At 31.4% G+C, this 19,189-nt stretch overlaps 1 protein-coding gene across 1 annotated transcript in view; it reads right to left on the bottom strand.

Moving 5' to 3' along the window:
• Positions 1 to 1,503: 1,503 nt before the first annotated feature.
• The window catches only part of LOC148283759 (uncharacterized), a 147,064-nt gene continuing 129,378 nt past the window's right edge, over positions 1,504 to 19,189 (bottom strand). Inside the window, exon 2 of the mRNA XM_088243313.1 lies at positions 1,504 to 2,169. Coding sequence (XP_088099439.1) covers positions 1,778 to 2,169 — 392 coding nt within the window. The 3' untranslated portion in view covers positions 1,504 to 1,777. The remainder of the gene's footprint in view (positions 2,170 to 19,189) is intronic.

Below are 19,189 nucleotides of genomic sequence, written 5' to 3'. Positions count from 1 at the left end.
AGTGTCATAAAAATAGTACGGAATACAATTTATATTCACGTACATATTTTTATGAAACCGAGCAAATATTAAAAAAACGCATATTTAATGATACGCACATTTTATTTACAGCCAGAGCCTACAACGTTTCATGTAATTTTAAATATTCGAACATTAAAAATATGTAGTATGTTATTAATATATATAAATGTAATTTATATTAGATAACGAAGATGATTATTTACATTTTACTTGTAATAATAATAATCCAATTTCAATAAACTTACAATCATTGACCAAATTTTTATAACGAATATTTTTGTGTATTTTCAAAAGACAGCCGTGGTTCAGAAATACCTGCTTGGTAAAAAAAAACTTGATCATCCTATTTTTATTCTATATGATACAAATTTACTAATTTTTAATCATAACATTGTCTATTTTTGATATACCTGAATAATTATTTAATAAATAATTAAAATTTTGTTTTTTTTTTTTTAGTAAAAAGTAACAAATAAGGTAAATATTAAGTAAATCTGCCAATAAATGAATAAGAACCCTACTATTAATGATCGAATTTTACGAAAATTATTTATTATTAATATTACCAATGTTCTTAAGTATATAATTCACATATACTGCCTTTATAAGAAAAAAGGGAGCTTTTTTAAACAAAACGAGATTAATTTGAGATAATGGCAAAACATATTGAATCATTTGATATCAGACAAGTAGCAATAAAAAAACATTTCAGTGCGAAAAACGATTTTAAGTTTTTGTATATTTTCAAGTCTTTCTTAATGAAAAACACAGTATAGGTAGTTTCATAAGCAAAAAATATTGTAAATATGACACACTGGTTTTATACTAAAAAACGATTGACATAATGTATTTTTAATTAAGAGTTTTACAGTTTTACTTATTTGCATGAAGTTGATAAATAATACAAAACGTCATATCTCAAAATATGACTTCTGCAAATGGCTGTTTTTTTTTATGACGGCAATATAGCTTTGTTAATATATTTTTTACAAAATTGGTCAATGAATGTTCCTAATTTAATTTATAAATACTTTTAAACTAGTCACCGGAAATATCTTAATACTAATTTGATAAATAAATAATTTTATTTTTATTTACAAAATTTACAAAATATTGACACACGAAGTGTCAATACTGTCCTAAATCTATCGAGGAACGAGGACTGTTTAAAACATTTTTATTTATTTATACATAAGTTACTTGTATAAAAGCACGCAATGTTTTATACACGAAGAAGAGATCACATTTATTAAACCACTAAAAAAACCTCATTTACACTAAATTAAATTCTTGTTCATAAAACAAGGCATAACTTTACGTAATAGTAAGGATGAAATAATTTATTTTTTTCTGCTTATTTTAATTTTAAACTAGACAGTCAGAAAATTTACTATTATAAAATAAAATACAATACAATCAACATACTTTTTGTATAAAGGGATTTTTTCAACAACGGCTCTAAAAGTGATCTTGCGCTGAGAATTTTTTTTTATGCTTTATTTTACTTACGCCAGATTGTGAAAAAAATGCCCTAACGACTCATAAAATAAATTTCTGATTAATTTTTTATGATGTATTGCAAATGATTTTAAACCTCGAAAGTTTGAGTCAGTAAAAAAAAAATAAAAGGAAGAGGGTTTGAATAAAAATTTTATAATGCTACTAAGAATACTCGTTCCAATAAAATTTCTCTGTGTAAAAACATTTGCGTCCATAATTAAAAACAATTATCCTAATAAAACAGTCCTCCGTACCCTCATTTTTGCGCTGAGACTATCAAATTAGTTGCTGCTTCTTCACTGGCACCCAAACTCACAGCTTTCTTCTTCAAGATCCCAAGATCTGTTACATTCTCCAAGAATGTTTTGTGAGCTGAAAGCACCTTGGCACTTTCAACATCTTTCTTCAATTCTTCCATGTCTCTCTTTAATTTTGCTCTTCTGTTCTGAAACCAGGTGATGACCTGCGCATTCGACAAACCAAGAGACGCTGCAATCTCGTCTCTATCTGCCGGGGAGAGATATTTTTGGTACAAAAATCGCTTCTCCAATTCAAAGATTTGGTGGTTGGTGAAGGCTGTTCTGGACTTCCGCTTCTTCTTTGGTTGAGGTCTGTTGTTGAAGAGGTTTAAGTGGTTTGCTTGGCCATCTGAAATAAAAGAAAAAATAATATTAAAAAATGTTTAATGGCATAAAACAATCGGAACTCATATACTTATATACCAGAATTAGGAACCGGGTTGTGGTCCCGTGGCTAGTGTCGCGGACAGATCAAAGGTTTAAAGTTCGAACACCGCTTTACAACAACTTGATTGAAAGTGGCTCCAAAATTTAAATATTTAGTTAAATCATGAAAATCCAGAATATGCGTTCGTAATAATTGTTCTCTTGTATAAACGTATTTTTCGAGTTATGTCACCGTTATTCCGGGGTGCGACATAACTATCATTAAATCAAAGATCAACATAATTTTACAAAACACGAAATTGAATGAAGTGAGATTTTACAGCATCAGTAATCTTAATGCTGCCAGTTTGCGGGTGAAAGCGCTGATGGGTCGAATAATTAAGCATTCTGAAAAAATACGAAAGGGTATAATGTAAAAAAAAACCCGAACAAAGTACGTCGAGGTAGGTACTCGGTATTTTTTTTCAGTAGGGCCTCCGAAATCATATTTAGACAGTATTCCCTAAAGCTATCAGGGGCGGAGCGGGTTGTTTACTGCCCGTCGCTGTCGTTACGCGGCCGACAAAGGGTTAAGTGTGGGTTAAGCCGAAGGGCCGAAAAGAGACCACTGGCGAATGCCGAATACTGAAAGCTGAAGGACCAGTACGACGGCCTTCGGCACCACTCGTACAACGTTATGTTTGTCGTTATGAAAATTGGTTTTTGCGGTTTTGGATCCGGACTTCGAAACGACAAGGTTAAATTCTTCGTTTTATTGCAAATGCGTTAAATTTAAACTGTCGTTAAAACAAAAAGATAAAAAGTTTTGTTTTTTAATAACAGTATGTCTTCTAGCGGTTTTGTCATCATGTAACATATGTCTTTACACTTAAATATTAACAGTCCCAGTCAGTTTAGTTCTAAACCTTTTTACAATTTTTATTAATTTAATATGTTTTGTAAACACATACAAATTTTAACAAAAATCATACATATTAGGTGAAAAAAACAAAATAACAAAAACGAAACGAAATAACACGCAAAAAAAGAGTCAAAATCTTGTGCTAAGTTTGAGATTATCTATCTGTTTACTAATTCATCATCATCATCATCATTATTATCATCATCATTCCCTTTCCGCACCTAATGGTGCATAGGGCACTGCATTGGTACACCAATAGCAGCGTATCTTGAGCATTTTTGTTATATGAAGGTGTGATGCTCAGTCTTACGCTTAAGGTACCAGTCCAGAGACTCTGAAATATTCTAGTTTGGAAACACCCTATTACATAAATATTTCATATCAACCATGTCGGGAATCGAAACCATGATCTCTTGCATGGTAGGGAAACGCGCTGACCATTACATCACGAATCCAACGTTTACAAAAGCACAATCTTAATTTCATTAAATAAACGAAAGGTTTATATAATACAAAATTTATAAATACATAGTAAATATGTTTATTTATTTATTTATTTATTTATTTATTTATTTACGGACAAAGTCCATTATAAACATTACAATTAAAAGAAATTTTTACAAAGGAATAAAAAAATATATGGAACAGAAATAAGCAGCAAAGACAGATGATAGATTTTTTAGATTAAGTAAAAAGCATAGGCTAACTATACAGATTCTTTAGCTGATTTGTAAAGAAAGACATCCTTACACCATAATAATCAAGATCTTGATGATCGTTCACCCGCCTGATCATTCTGGGCAAAGGCGACTGTGCACCATAATTGGTCCTGTAGTGACCGAGGAAAAGCATTTCATTATTTCTTAGTCTACGGGTGGGAACGTTAAAAAGAATCTTTTGCAAAATTTCAGGGGCATCAATGAGACAGTTCATAATTTTATACATGCAGATTATATCTGCAATGCATCTGCGTTTTTCAAGACTTGATATGCTTAAAAACCTCTCCATATCAGAATATGAATAGTCTCCTCTTTCCAATCCCATCTTCCATGCAATTTTTCTTATAAAACGATGTTGAACTGATTCAAGGCGCTTGATATGAACAGCATAATGAGGGGACCAGATTACAGATGCATATTCAAGAATAGGGCGAACTAAAGAGCAATAAAGTGTTTTAAGTGTAAGCATACTTTGGAAATCAGACGTAGTTCTATTAATAAAGCCTAAAATTTTTAAGGATCTGTTTACTATATTATCAAAGTGTTTCAGAAAAGTTAGTTTATTATCTAGGATCACTCCAAGATCTCTTATAGAGGTGACAATCGAAAGAACTTGGCCATTAAGTTTATAATCAAAAATAAAAGGATGTTTACATTTATGGTATGAAATAATTTTGCATTTATCGATGTTAAGTTCCATGTTATTAGTTTTGCACCAAGTATGAAATGCATTTATGTCTTCTTGGAGTCTGACACAGTCATCAATATTTTTATATGTACACAATACGGTTATAAAAAGAAATTAATTTAAAATCATTTAATATGTATGTATATAACACGTACCTAATTAAATCATTCTTCAGCCTCGTGGTGTAATAGTCAACGCATTTGCCTACCTATCATGTAATAGGTCTCGGTTATGATTCCCGACATGGTTGACTTTAAATATTTTTTGACATGAAAAATCTTACCTTCATGTGACAAAAAAAACAAAATTATCAAGATACGCAGCAATCGGTGTACCAATGCAGTGCCCTAGGCACCATTAGGTGCGGAAAGGGAGTGATGGTGACTTAAATTTTTTTTTTTCCGAAATTTATTGCAACAGAGAGAGGAAACATTTTTAGGGAGGGAATAATGAAGTCTTGGCATTAGCAGGACTTATGACCTGTCATTGGCTGTTTTAAGTGGCCACTTTACACCCTGCATAACACAATTTTGCCTATGTTTAAACATTCACACTTCCATCTGATGACTTTTGTGCTGAAATTAATTATGAAATGGAAGAAACCACAATGCAATAGGCTGCATTGTTACCAAGAAAAAAAACTCACACTATTTCTTTTGCCTAGGTATATAAAAAAAAACTTATACAATCATCTTTATCACTTCGTAAATGATTTCATACAGTACATAAAAACATCTCGTTGAGACTGTTATAATCAAAAGTGGAAGCATGTTTAATTATAGTAACAAAATTTTTGAAGTATCTTATATGTAGATATGCGTAACCCACATAAATATAAATAAGTACATTTTTCATGAAATACCCAAGTAAAAGTATATAAATGAAAGAACACATGAAAAAAAATAACTTCCAAATAAAAACTGCGTGACCTCTTTCCCAAAATATCTAAAACCCAATTAATATTAAATTATTATTTTCATATTTTTTCTCTTACAAACTATAATTAATAATAAAAATAATGTGACCTCACTGGGATTACCTGTGCCGAGGATACTTTACAATATATTTAAAGAAAACTTACTTAATAAACAGAGATAATTAAGAAAATATTCAGACAGTTTTAAACACTCCGTATTTATGTTTATAAATAATTTATGTATATCCATGTTATTTATATTACAAAACGCACAATGAAAGAACAAAAACCTAACATTGGCACTTGTGGTGCAATTGATTCAATATTAATTAGGGCGAATGAGACAATCCATTTTACTTCTACCTAGCTCTACTATTCATTTTTTCATAGCCTTTTTGAACATTTTCTCGTTACTAGTTATTTTAATATTCCCGAGGTTATTATTCAAAATATTTTAATCGGGTTGTAATCCTGTGGCTAGTATCTCGGACTCACGGACCAAAGGTCCGTGGTACAAATCCCACTCTAACCCAACTTGATTCCCAATTTCTAATAGTGAGTTAATTACAACTCGTTGAAAATAGCTGTCAAAATTAAATATTTGGATAAATCATAAGAACGCAAATATTTCTTTTCACTAAAAAAAAATAAAGACGTCAATTGTTTAGGAAAACATAATATTTGTTCTTCCAGGATATTGATCACTCTTGGAGTCACTAAAAAAAACAATTATGCGGAAAAGTCGAACCTGCGTGTTAAAATTATTTGATAACAGCTTTTTAGGGCATAAATTTTGACTCGCATTTTTCCCTGCCTAATTTATAATGAACTTTTTTCCATTGATTGTTGATGATTTCAGTCTTGGAAAATTACAGAAATTTTATCGTTTTATGTCGGATGTAGCGATCGCCGTACAGTTAACATTATGTCTTTTTAACTATCATGTATTTTGGCTCAACTGCCAGTTTTTGTAATGGTTAGGATATTAATAAAATTACTTGGCGGTACTTTTTGCAATGTGTTAAGTCGCACCAGGCTCTGAAAGGTTAACTGTTCCATAGTAATAAGGACAAAAAAAGTTGCACCTACTCAACTTTTTCGTACGCAAAATGAAAAATGTATTATTAAAATCAAAGATTCTTTTTACTTTTTCTCTATGCGCGGTCCATCCATAAATTGGATGGAATCAATGCTTCCCAAATAACTTAACTTTAAAAAAAAAAATAAGGCGACAGTTCACGAGTCCGCGCAAGCGCAAATTGAGATCTTTACTAACTCTGTGGAAGCTATTCTAATAAACCAATCCATGAATATATGAAATAGATTATGATTATTTTGTAACAAATTTACTACTTTAATCAGTTGACACGAGGGTATTTTAATGTTAAACCATGAAATATAACTCTTTTATGGTAAAATTAGGACACAAAATGTCTTTTTAGTTTATTTCAAAGCATTTAAATCAATTAACTTTTTTTGTAGTCGGCACACTTCCCTAATCTAAGACCTCACCGCACGCACTCGGTGTCCAAGTAGATGAAAAAACCGTTTTGGGTGTGAAACAGAACCAGAACACTGAACGAGTGTTTTCGACTCGAAAGGTAAAAATCTTTAAAAATGTAATCGTGTAGAAAATGGGTGTAGAAACCGGTCTTTTAGTTAAGTGGTGGGCGCGTTTGTCTACTATTCTTTAGATCCAGGGTTTTATTCCTGATACGGTGTCAAATATTCATAAAATGGGTTCAGATTGACAACCCTAAATGCGTTCTGTAGTTGCAGAATATGTTGTCATCCAGCTCTCATTTGTGATTGATTTTGAAAAAATAACTAGTAAAATAAAAAAATATTTTTAAATAATGTAAATGTAATTTCATACTGTTCAAGCGCTCCGTAGCTGCAAAATATGGTGTAATCGATTGTTTAATATCGGTTATCTGTTTTTTAATGAATTTTTAATTATAAACGTGGAACGAGAATCCTAAACGTCCATGGTAACACGATGTTACATCACCGCGCGCAAAGACATTTTTTACCACAGTCTTTTAAGAGTTAAAAAGCACACGATGATTACACTAACCAGACGAGACCTAACATGACATGAACATAAAATAGATTAACGTAATCCTAACAATTTTAAAATTATGAACATCTTTGAAAAATTGACTTATTAATAAAATATGTATTATAAATGCTCTCGATTTCGAATTTATAAAATACTTGCTTTTACCCGTGACTTCGCAAGCGTGGTATTAGGGAGAAGTTGGTCAATTTATTAATTTTGTCGTTTAGCAATTAAAAAAGAACCCATAAAAAAAGTAAAAAGTAGCCTGTTCAACTGCCGGCCCACCTACTATCACGATTAAAAAATTACGATGATCCTTTATTCTATGTCGACGTTCTATAGTTATTTTATTTAATTATTAAAGAACTGTCCAGAGGCAGTGAGATGTTTTTTTCGAGATAAAAAATAGCTTTTATTCCTCGTTAGCTCGTCGGCTATCCTTATACGAAAAATTGGTCAATCGGCTTTTCCGTTGCGACGTGAAATAATTTTTTTCCAGAGGGAGTTTTTTGGTTTTGGTAAGAAAAATCACGTCAATCAGTCGTTTGACAGAGAATCAAAGAGGACCTAAAAAAATAAGACTAGAAAAGAAATCAAAAGCAATGTCATAGAACTGCCTTATGTACAAGGGAATAAAGTTATTTGAGGAAATACCAGAAAGCATAAAAAAATTAAAAAATGTAAATATATTTAAAACTAAATGTAAAGAGTATATCTGTAAAAAATACTAGGTTATATATATTGATAATATTGAATATACATTGGTTAATTAATATTTGTGATTAATATTTTCGATAAAATGTTCCAGTGGTAAACCAATAAACTACAATTAAATATAAAAATTATTTCTTCATGCATTTCATAATAAATACAGTTTTTCGTTCACTTTGCCCAGCTGTATGAAACAGTACTTATGATTTTCTTTTTGTATTACTTTTGAATGTTTTATTGTTTGATTTTGATTTTTACATTTATTTTTGAATTGTTTAAATTTATAGGTTATTTTTTTAAAAATAAATCTGGTAGAATTTTTAGGTTTATTTTTTTTTTATAAAACTTGGGTATAAGGACATTTATGTTTTTAGAATATATATAGATTAAGCCAAATATGTTAGTAAAATAAATTTTTGTAAAATGCAGATTTGCTGTTTATGATAGTAAAATAAAATAAATAAAAAATATTGAACAGTTTAAATTACAAATTAGGATAGTAAGTGTACAATAGTGATAAATAATGTTAGAATAAGTATGGATGTAAATAAATATTAGACTATGTTTATCATAAAACTAAATAATATAAATAATTTTAAAAAAAGAAACACAAACAGAGAAACATACTTTTGCATTTATAATATTAGTATAGATTGATTGAGGTTTTATTATTATAAAGTGTCAAAGATTCAATTAGGTCCGGACAAAGCAAAAAAAAATTGTCGAAAAAAAACTTTTACTGTAATGTTCTAGAAAGCAAAAAACACGTGATCAGATCTCGTTTGTTGAACGAGGATTTAAACTGAAACCCCCGGCGAACGAGGTAATTTGTACATCATGATATCTCAGTTAAAGTTAACCTTTTTCTGTTCATGTAATCGTGGATAATTAACCGATTACGGAGGAATGCGACAAGAGAATGCGTTTTTGCAACACTCGTTATCCGTTGCCACCATTTTGTTTGGTTATTTTTATTTAATATATATTTTTATTTAAAAAATTTTAGTCACGTTTTGTAGATTGTAATTAAACAAAATATAAAATAAACACTGTGTTGTACTGTTGAATAACTTTTTGTGTCCAAGCAGGTGAAGAATACAATTTAGTGTGCGAAATAGAACCAGAACTAGGAGATAAAATCCCTTCTCATAAATGTTTTTTATCTTTGTTGCAGCAAATTCATATCATAAAATATTTAAAATAAATATAAAACACTTTTGTTTTTAACCACTTTTTTTTCTACCGACCGGTTTCAAAGCTACTCGAGCTTCTTTATCAAGGTATAATTAACTAATTAATAATGTCGTATTTTATTTTAATAGTGTTTTCTGAACATTAAATCTAAATATATGGAGCTTATAAGACAGTTATTATATAAAACGAATAATTTGAGTTATTTATTACCAGTTTCTCCGTCGTAAAAAATACTCAACAGAACTTAATAAAAGTAATGTCCTTTACTTTTCAAAAATCAACAGATTGACGAATTTTCAAACAAAAAGAGAATGGCGAATATTACGGTGTGTAAAGTGGTATCTTATACCAGTCAATGACAGCCTTGTAAAAGCCCAGACTTCAACATTTCTTTCTCTGTTTTTTAACAAATTAATTTAATGCCATCTTTGCGAATAAATTTTTAAAACGCACTGAAATGTTCAAAACTATATTTTTTTCTTGTCATTTTAAAAGTCGAGTATGTAATTACTTCAACTCGGCGTAATTACGACTGTTCACTAATTAAGCAATCATGGTACTTAGGCATTCTCTATCCAGATCAAATTATGCGGATGGAACGCCATAAGTCATGAAGAGATTTTTTTTTCCTCACGTCATAAAAATTCCACGTTTTATGGCAAAATTATCTCAGCTTTGACTAATGACCACTGTAATCGCATATTTGTATCGCGCTTAAGCCCACGCATGTCTAGAACATTGTTTTAAGTCTTGTAAAAGTATCACAGAAAAAAAATCTAACCCAGAAGCTATCATTTAAAAGAATACATTAAAATTTTAGTCATTAATAATGTATTATGACAAATCGCACCTTTAGGACGAAAACGACTCGACTCTAAAAGTGTACTTTTTGGGAAATTGCAAAAGAAGAATGTAAGTTGTGACAAATGTCTCGTATTTCTCGAAGTAAGCACCAAATTTTTTGTTAAAAATTATACCGAAGGCTTTCAGCTTTGAATGAACCTATGAAAAAAAAGCGTAATAAAAATAAATTATAACAAGCTTACACAAGACATTTATTTAGTGAGTCATTACTAGATTGCAAAAAAAAACAAATAAAAGTACTTTGATAATTAAGATAATTATATATTTTTTTTTTTTTTTTGGAAAAAAGAAATATTTGCGTTCTTATGATTTACCCAAATATTTAATTTTTGAGGGCCATTTTCAACGAGTTGTAAATAACTCACTATTAGAAAATGGGAACCAAGTTGGGGTAGAGTAGGATTCGAACCACGGACCTTTATAATTTTTATAAGGTCAGATCAGGTCACCAAACACATGTTTTTATTTATTCACGAAATGACATAAACGTAAATAAGTCACTAAGATAATCGATAATTTAAATAATAAAATCACATAATTTACTTTAAAAAGTCACTTAGATTATTGGTATGTCGAAACGAAACAATTACTAAGCTAATTTGGTCGTTTTAATATTTTAAAAAATCAAGTAAACATGCCATTTGTATCGGAATAAAATCGATTCAATCGGCCTTCGGTCACTGTATATTTGTCTGCGTTGCGTCCTTCACACAGCAATGTAAACACAATACTAATTGCGTCGCTTCCGTACTGACAAGAAATCTAAATTCTCTGAGTAATAAAGAGACCGATGTAACGGGTTTGTCCTATTCCCACCCGAATGTTGCGTTTTTTGAAATGCAGAAATATGGGTAGTGTTCATTTAAGTCGTTTTATTTTCTTAACTCATTTCAAGCTGTTTTTGGGTTAAGTCGTTTTCGTCCTAAAGGTGCAAAATGGTGACTCCTGCCTTAGCCTTGACCGTTAAGAACTGTCATCAAACGGAGGTGCGGGTGGCTGGGCCAATCCGGATTTCCAACTATACTCGCTTGTTTTTGTGGCCCTGGACATTCACATTGTCGATGCATCGCCATCGCCCCCTTTTCAGCGTCGACAGGCAACCTGGAGGCGTGATGCAGAAGCAGTGGTGAGGATATAAGGCACGTCCATTCCGTGATAAGTCACAATGAATTATCACAAGACGTTGTTGCTTATCACGGAAGGCCTACTGATGTCTGTCAGTAGCCCGGCTTCTCTTGAATTCGTTTTCTAAGGTTTCTCTTCAAGCAAATGCGGAGAAGTTTCTGTAAAAGTTCACAGCCAAAAACAAATCCCTTTCACAACACTACTCGGGTGAACGGGGCCAGAAAACAAAATCCACTTGTTAAATATAAATATTTTACATTGTAAGCAAGGTCAATAATACTGCATCACCAACATACAGATATTTTAAAAATGAATCCAATAATAAAGTCTATACGTCCATATTTATTCTTTATAAAATGAGAAAAGTCTGTGCCACTGGAAAATGAACATTCGTAATGTGCCTTACTTATAAACCTGGTAAAAAGTGGTAAAATAAGGATGATAATACTATTTTTATTCTACCACTATAATAAAGTCGGTATTCCTATCCGTATTCTATTACTATGCCTAGGCGAAACTTTATGCCAAGTTTATTTATTTATTCATATAAACGCTTAATGGGTGTTTTTCAGGACATATTTATACACAGAATTATTATGAAGAAAAGTAGAAAGACACAATGGTATGTAATATAATTGAATTTGATTCAGTGAACGTTTGAAAGAAGACAACTTGTTATCAAAGAACGCCGTTTTTATCAGGTCATCGTAAATTTAATAAAACAATATTTGTTTAATATTGTTGACTCCCCTTCGTGCTGCTATAGATATCCTAACCAATCTTCTGAACACATCCTGTGGTCTTGTCCCTTTCCCCTTCTCTATGATTACCGAATGGAGCTTCTCGCTTCTATCCGTGGCCCTGTTATAGGTCCTGTCGGATATACAGATCTGGTGGCTTCCAAAAAGAATTTCAAGGCTTTTAAAAAGCTCAGTAGTTCAGAAAAGTGAGTTGAAAATTTTGAATAGGACTAGAAGGGCGGACTTATTTCGACGGTCTTGAAGAGAAGACATATTTAAGCTAGTTTCTAACTCATTATGAGTAAAGTCTAATATTTTCTTAGACGAGGTAAAAATTAGAGATAGGTTCATGTGAACACGTGTTCACAATAACCAATCAATTATTCTCTTAGTAATCTGCCGCTTGATAATCCGACAACTACTGTAATCCGCCGTTATTTTTACAAGTTGATATTACAAAATTAGGTTCTGTAATTCACCGGTATTCTGATATTGAATTCAGTAGTCTGCTACTAACAAACGAACTGAACAAAATCTTTGTAATTTTATAAATAATTTGAATTAATTTAACTCCATCTTGAATGGGGGGCGTGGGAAACTCGATAAGTCAACTTTGACTTCTTAAACTTAACTCGAATCGGAGCATTTGAGCATTTGGGCACAAATAATGACATATCTTGGATTCTCATGTTCCCATTTCGTTGCTGTACGCAACGGCAACGAAGGTATAAATTCCTTAATAAAAAGTTTTTTTACGAAATATCTGAAATATGTATAAATGTAATCCGCCATTTACACTATAGTATGTACACTTGCCGTGTTTTTATAGTGGCGAATTACTGAGATAGTACTGTATGGCGTTGTTATGTTGTTGTGCTTGATTCTGCGTAGCAATTTTTTTTGGACTTAAGTATGTTTCGACAAATAACTGGTACGAGACTCTACTTTCAATTGTCAAAAAAACTCACCGACTTGAACTCCTGACGTCACGGGCGGTGTAATTTCAAAGTTTTGGTTGGGATTTTCAAAATTACAAAACTTTAAAAGCATTGCGATGATAATGCGGCCCATTTAAGAACAGTCAATTATCAAATCAAAAATAAAACTATTCGTAGTTGTCAATAAAAATATTAAGTCAATAAAAAGAGAATATGGCAGATTTTTGTATCTGGTTGTTAAGGGGTTAACAAGGGGTTTTAATTATTAAAAAAGTGGTACATTAACGTGTGTGTTTTTTACAGGAGTCAAGTAACCTATCATGTTGTTAATATGCAATAGCGTGATATAGGAAATTACAATTAAAAACTTCAGAATTAAACATGCTCGTTTCATGTCCAATACTTAACATGATATCGTTTCTATATAACTCATATTTTTAAGCAATATAATAAATTAAACGTTTTAATTAACCTCATTTGAAAATCGCTTGTTGTAAAACTAAGCGTAGTTACTTACAAAACAAGTAAAAACAAAAAGTAGCCGGCAGGTATATTAGACAATTAAAGATATCAACAATTTTGGATACATTGTTAAAATGTTTGTAGACAAGGCTGGATTGCACTATCTATGGAGAGATCATAATCAACATTTTTGCTAGAACTTGTCGTTGACTCAGTTTCATACAAAGATAACACAAAATTACTAGTTTTGAGCAGACCTAAGTTTGGACAAATCTAAATAGATTTGCAACAAATATTTATTTATATCAACTAGCGTACATTGAGGTTTATAACTAGAGTAAACATGGGCGTTCAAAATATGGTCCCTTAACCTGCGGTCAATTGGCATGTGTTTTATAAAACATACTTTACACACTGTGTAACACTCATCATTCTGTCTATATTTGAACGTACACGTTCTTTTGTTTTGTCCTCCCCTTACGGTGGTGGTATTCGGATCCTCTGCCTCTGACCACCCAGAGAGTCCTTCTTTATCCAAAGTAGTTCTCTTATTTTTTTGCACCACAACAGGCCAGGAGGCCCAATTACAGTGGTGAATTACATCACAGAACACCCAGGCTTGAGAAAAATCACATTTTTTAATTTTTGTGCTCTCACCGGGAATCGAACCCGGAACCTTCCGTGTGTGAGTCAAGCGTCTTGACCACTGCACCACCACGGATTGTAAATATCTGTGTTTTAACTTATGTTTTGTGTAAGTTATGTTTGTTATATTACTATAGTTTTAAGAAATTGTTTTTGTATATTTGGATACGTTTATTTATGTAAATTGTTTGTTAACATATTTTTAAAATAAAAAAAACAGAGGCATTGAAGGGATCCTGAGGGGTGGGGACGACGTGTTGGCCTCTGTTCATACGTCCTTCTCCCCCCTTCTTAATCTGCATTGAGTTTGTATTCTTTAGGAATATTTATAATAACTTTCCTCTATGCTTAAGTTCCTGATTGGCTCTCATCAGTATATTCTTCCTGATTCTAACAGTTTAGATAAATTTAATTTCAGAAAAATCCACTTTTGAACCTTGTATGTTATAAGCAAGTTAAATAATAAAGCAACTCCTATTAAACAAATATATATATATTTCACCAACATACTAGGCAAAGCCTGAAAATATTTTACAATTTATATACTTCTTCTTAGACCAGGTGGATTTATTAACAATGTTTTTAGTTTTTTTTTGCCTAGTATGTAGGTGAAATAATTCAATCATATGAATGTCACCCGCAACAATAATGGTTTCAAACCAACTTTGCCACGGCGCGGCGCCAGTCTTGAAGGGTTAAAAGACAAACATGTAGAAAAAAAACTGATTATAATTACTTGTTGCTTATTTAAACTTACTAATACATGTATTGACATGATTATCCGCTTGACGGTAGGTCCATTTGCATACTATTTTTTTATTATTTATGATATAGCAAGAATAAATCTATTCACACCTGACAACTCAATGAATGAAAAGATCGGTTATCTCTTTGAAGTCTTTTTTCGCTTCCGATGATTTAACATTTAACAAACGGACAACGGTGTAAATCCCGTTTATTAAAATGAGCTATTAATTTAATAAGATATTTACGGTTTATTCATAAAACGTTTTTTTATTCATAAAAGACTGTTAAAAAAGCACAAAATATTTTATTTCAATTTTATTAATGTACACGCATTGAGGTATATAACTAGAGAAAGCATAAGCACTCTGAATTGAGGAAATGTGGATGTACACAAATAGGCAGAATGGTGAATGTAACACAATGTGTAAGATGGCCACTTAAACCAGCCAATGACAGGTCATAAATGCCAGCCCTGTAAATGCCTTGACTCCCCCATATTCCCTTCTCAAAAATGTTTTTCTTCTCTGTTGCAACAAATTTAAATGTAAAATTTATGTTACTATATTAATTAACAAGAGTGATACATGAGGCAAAAACTTGTATCGCCCACATTTTTGCTAGAACAATTAACCCCACTGTATCTGCTGTTCTCTATTACTGATCGTTACACCGCTGCAGTTGGTATTAAAACCACACTTCACCACCCAAAAACCATACTTCACCACCCAAAAACCACACTTCACCATCCAAAAACCACACTTCACCACCCAAAACTACACTTCACCATCCAAAAACCACACTTCACCACCCAAAAACCACAATTCACCTCCCAAAAATAACACTTCACCTCCCAAAAAAGTTGATAACTCATCAAACTATAATTTTTTTTCATATTTTTTTAAAGAATATCGTATTTTTATATTATATTTATTTTATTTATTTATTATTTACAACCAATATTACATTTTAGTAATTTTTAAAGGATTTAAAAAATTATTTTTTTTTTACAAGACTCACCAAACCAATGAATATGGCTTGTCGGTAAAGATCCTTTACAATTAATCATATGATAGTCCTACATAGTTGTAAAATAATAACTACTAGTAACTATAAGGAGCGAACAAAGTACATGTAATTTATGCTTTCAAAAAAATATTTAGAAAGATGTAAAAAAAAACAAAAAATAAGTAAATGATAACGCAATTTTAAGATAAAAAATAAATAAATAAAGAACCGGAGTACCAAAATTTAAAACAGAAGTGTGTACATATTTAATAGGCACAAAGCATTTTATTAAAAACATTATTTAATAACATATCCATATATTTATCTAAGTCTATATCTATATCACATCCTCATCCATATCCATACATATATATACCCGTCATGCACACATACATATCCATACATACATATATACACATATATACACATACATACATATGAACATACATATACACACATAAACATCCATGAGAATATTACTTAGTTAAAGATTCTATTTTATATATATCTATATTTACAAATATTCAATTTTTTAAATATATAAACTCCTGATCGTATTTCACATCTTGAGTAAAAAATATGCTTTATTTTAAATTAAAATAAAAAAGAAATGCTCTCTACCTCAGAACAGGTATTTGCTGTACCTAGTAAGAACAGAGAGTGATTAATATGTTTGCTTATATTTTAATTTAGCTTATTTGTATATTTTTGTACCCTCTTTACTGTTTTTCTAACAGAATATAACAATGCTAAAAATAAACGATGATTTTTTTACCCAAAACTGAACTCAATTGAATTAGTAAAAAAAAAGATGAGCAAATACTACACCAAATACTGATCATTATACTGTTGCTATACTTGAAGTTACGAGCGTTGTTAATTTTAAAAACTTTGTCTTTTTCTCCTAAAAATGGCTAATTTAGACACACCACAGTGTATTCGTAGGGTGATATTCTGAATCTTCTCTTGGAGGCACGGAGTGATTAATTTGTACATTTTCATTATTTGCATGCGACTACACTTTGCATCATACATGGCTACTCTAGTGACTTAACGTAAAATAGTGTAACATGAACAGTTTTATAATTTACATTTCATAGTTTAGCATCATAAAACTGTTTAAAATACGGAAAAAAAATACAGTTTCGCCAATTTAACCTAATTAAACCTTTTGAGTAATGTAAGGTCGCAATTTTGTTTGGTGTCACGTGTTCGTATTTATTTGACGTTTAAACATCAGTGTGGATATGAAACAAAGTGCGGTCGTATGCAAAAAATAAAAATCCCCAAATTCGTTTCTTTTCTACTCCAGCGAGAAGATTTAGAATAGCACTGCATAAATAAATAATGTGCTGCTTAGTTTGACTTTTCGTCACATGTAGGTATTGATGATCAGTCTAAATATCTTGCTGTCAGTCCAGGAATAATTTAATATTGCAGTTTTCAACGTCATTTCTTCTCTGCCATCATTTAAACACAGGACCTCAATAATGGTAGGCAAACGCGTCAACCACTACACAACAAGGCTTAACTGAATTAACACGACTTGAAGTAGTGACACTCGCTATTTAATAGATGTCGCTACGGTGCCTGTAATGACGTACGAGTGGTCGGAGCCACGTAGAACGCGGCGACCGGCAACAAGCCAAAGGTAAATCACTCGGGCGGCTCACTTGGACTCGGGCAATCACTTGGATTCAGTGCTCCCTTGCGATAGGATGTATTTCTTTATATTACACTCAATCTCTACAACCGTCATCTTTTTTTGGGTACGTGAAGTTATGACATTTATTATAACTGGATTTATCTGCCCTGGATTTCCTTTTTAAGGATTAAAGCTAAGATAAAGCATCGAGTCAAAAATATTAGTCCTTCCATCTATTGATTTTTATGAAGTTAAAGAACTGAAACTTTAACTGATGCCGGTGAGATTCATTAGACTGAATTATTTCACCTACCACACAACGCCAACAAAGACTTTTCAATTTTTATACTTCCAAAATATAGATGTTTAAACAGGATGCAGAATAGAGAAAGTGGCGACTTAAATTATCCAACGATAAGACATTAGCCTTTTAAATGCCTGTAATTCCATATTCTTTCTCTTGAATGTTCTACATCTCTTTTATAATATTTTTTAAAAAGGAATAACCCGCTAAGCCTCTTCTTTAGAGTCTTATCAGCAGGTAGGAAATAGTATATGGAAGGAAATTATGAAAAATATACCACATCATCCAGACCAATTGATAAAAAAAAAAAAAATCTTGAATTTATTTCTTGCAACGGGCGGGAATCAAACCCGACACGCTAGTTTCACAGTTAGCTGTCTTACCGAATGCGCCGCGGCGCCTGTCTGGGTGAAATCTTGTCATTAGTTACAACCATTATGACAAACTCAAAATATTGTTTATAAGTCAAATGATTAAAGATGAATTTTGAAACGTTACTGAGCGTTGAGATTATAGAAGACCCTTTATTTCAGAACCTACGAAGGATAATACGCGCGAAGGACCACACCTCTAAACTAATTATCTCATGATTTATCTTTCTAACAACATATTTCGGATTCTGCGTATGTTCCCTGAGAATCCTTTGGAAAAAATGTATTAAAAAGTTCAGATATGCGCGGTGTAATGCGCACCTTGAATTTCAGGTGTGACTAATGGCAAGTTCTTTGAATCCTTTGAAGTCTTGCCGAAAGCCGCCTCGCGGACTAAATCACATGAGGAGGTTGAACTGATTGTTGCAAATTATGAATATTATTCGGATCTTTAAACACGCGACACCATGTTTTAGTACCTTTGCCTTGCTATGAACATGCATGATTTAAAAAAAATATTTATTTATTTACATTAACAACTCAATTTATAATTATGCGCTCCATAGCAATGAGAAGGGTTGAATTCTAGCTCCTGTAAGTTACTAAAATTTAACATAATTGGAAACGGTTAACCAAAATCCCAACAGTCTATGCGCTCTGTTGCTGAGAGACTTATTGGGATGTTAATTATACAGCACCTTCGATGTAATTTTTACAAAAAATACTCCACAAAAAATATCTAGAATAAATTGATACATACTTATGAATGTTAATCAAGTTAATTAGTTTGAATTTTATTATTATTTCATGTTTTTTTCTTTATATATTATGTGTTTTTTTTTTTTTTTTTTTTTCATATACTCGTAAATTCAAAATTATATAAACTCTTATAAATTAACAACTACAACAGTGTAAGTCACTCTCCAAGCACAAGAGTAAGTCTCT

Source organism: Micrasema longulum, unplaced genomic scaffold (assembly GCF_059751315.1).
Source record: "Micrasema longulum isolate JH-2025_06_02 unplaced genomic scaffold, ASM5975131v1 h1tg000202l, whole genome shotgun sequence".
In the NCBI taxonomy this organism is placed as follows: domain Eukaryota; kingdom Metazoa; phylum Arthropoda; class Insecta; order Trichoptera; family Brachycentridae; genus Micrasema; species Micrasema longulum.
This window is presented reverse-complemented; position numbering and strand designations above follow the sequence as displayed.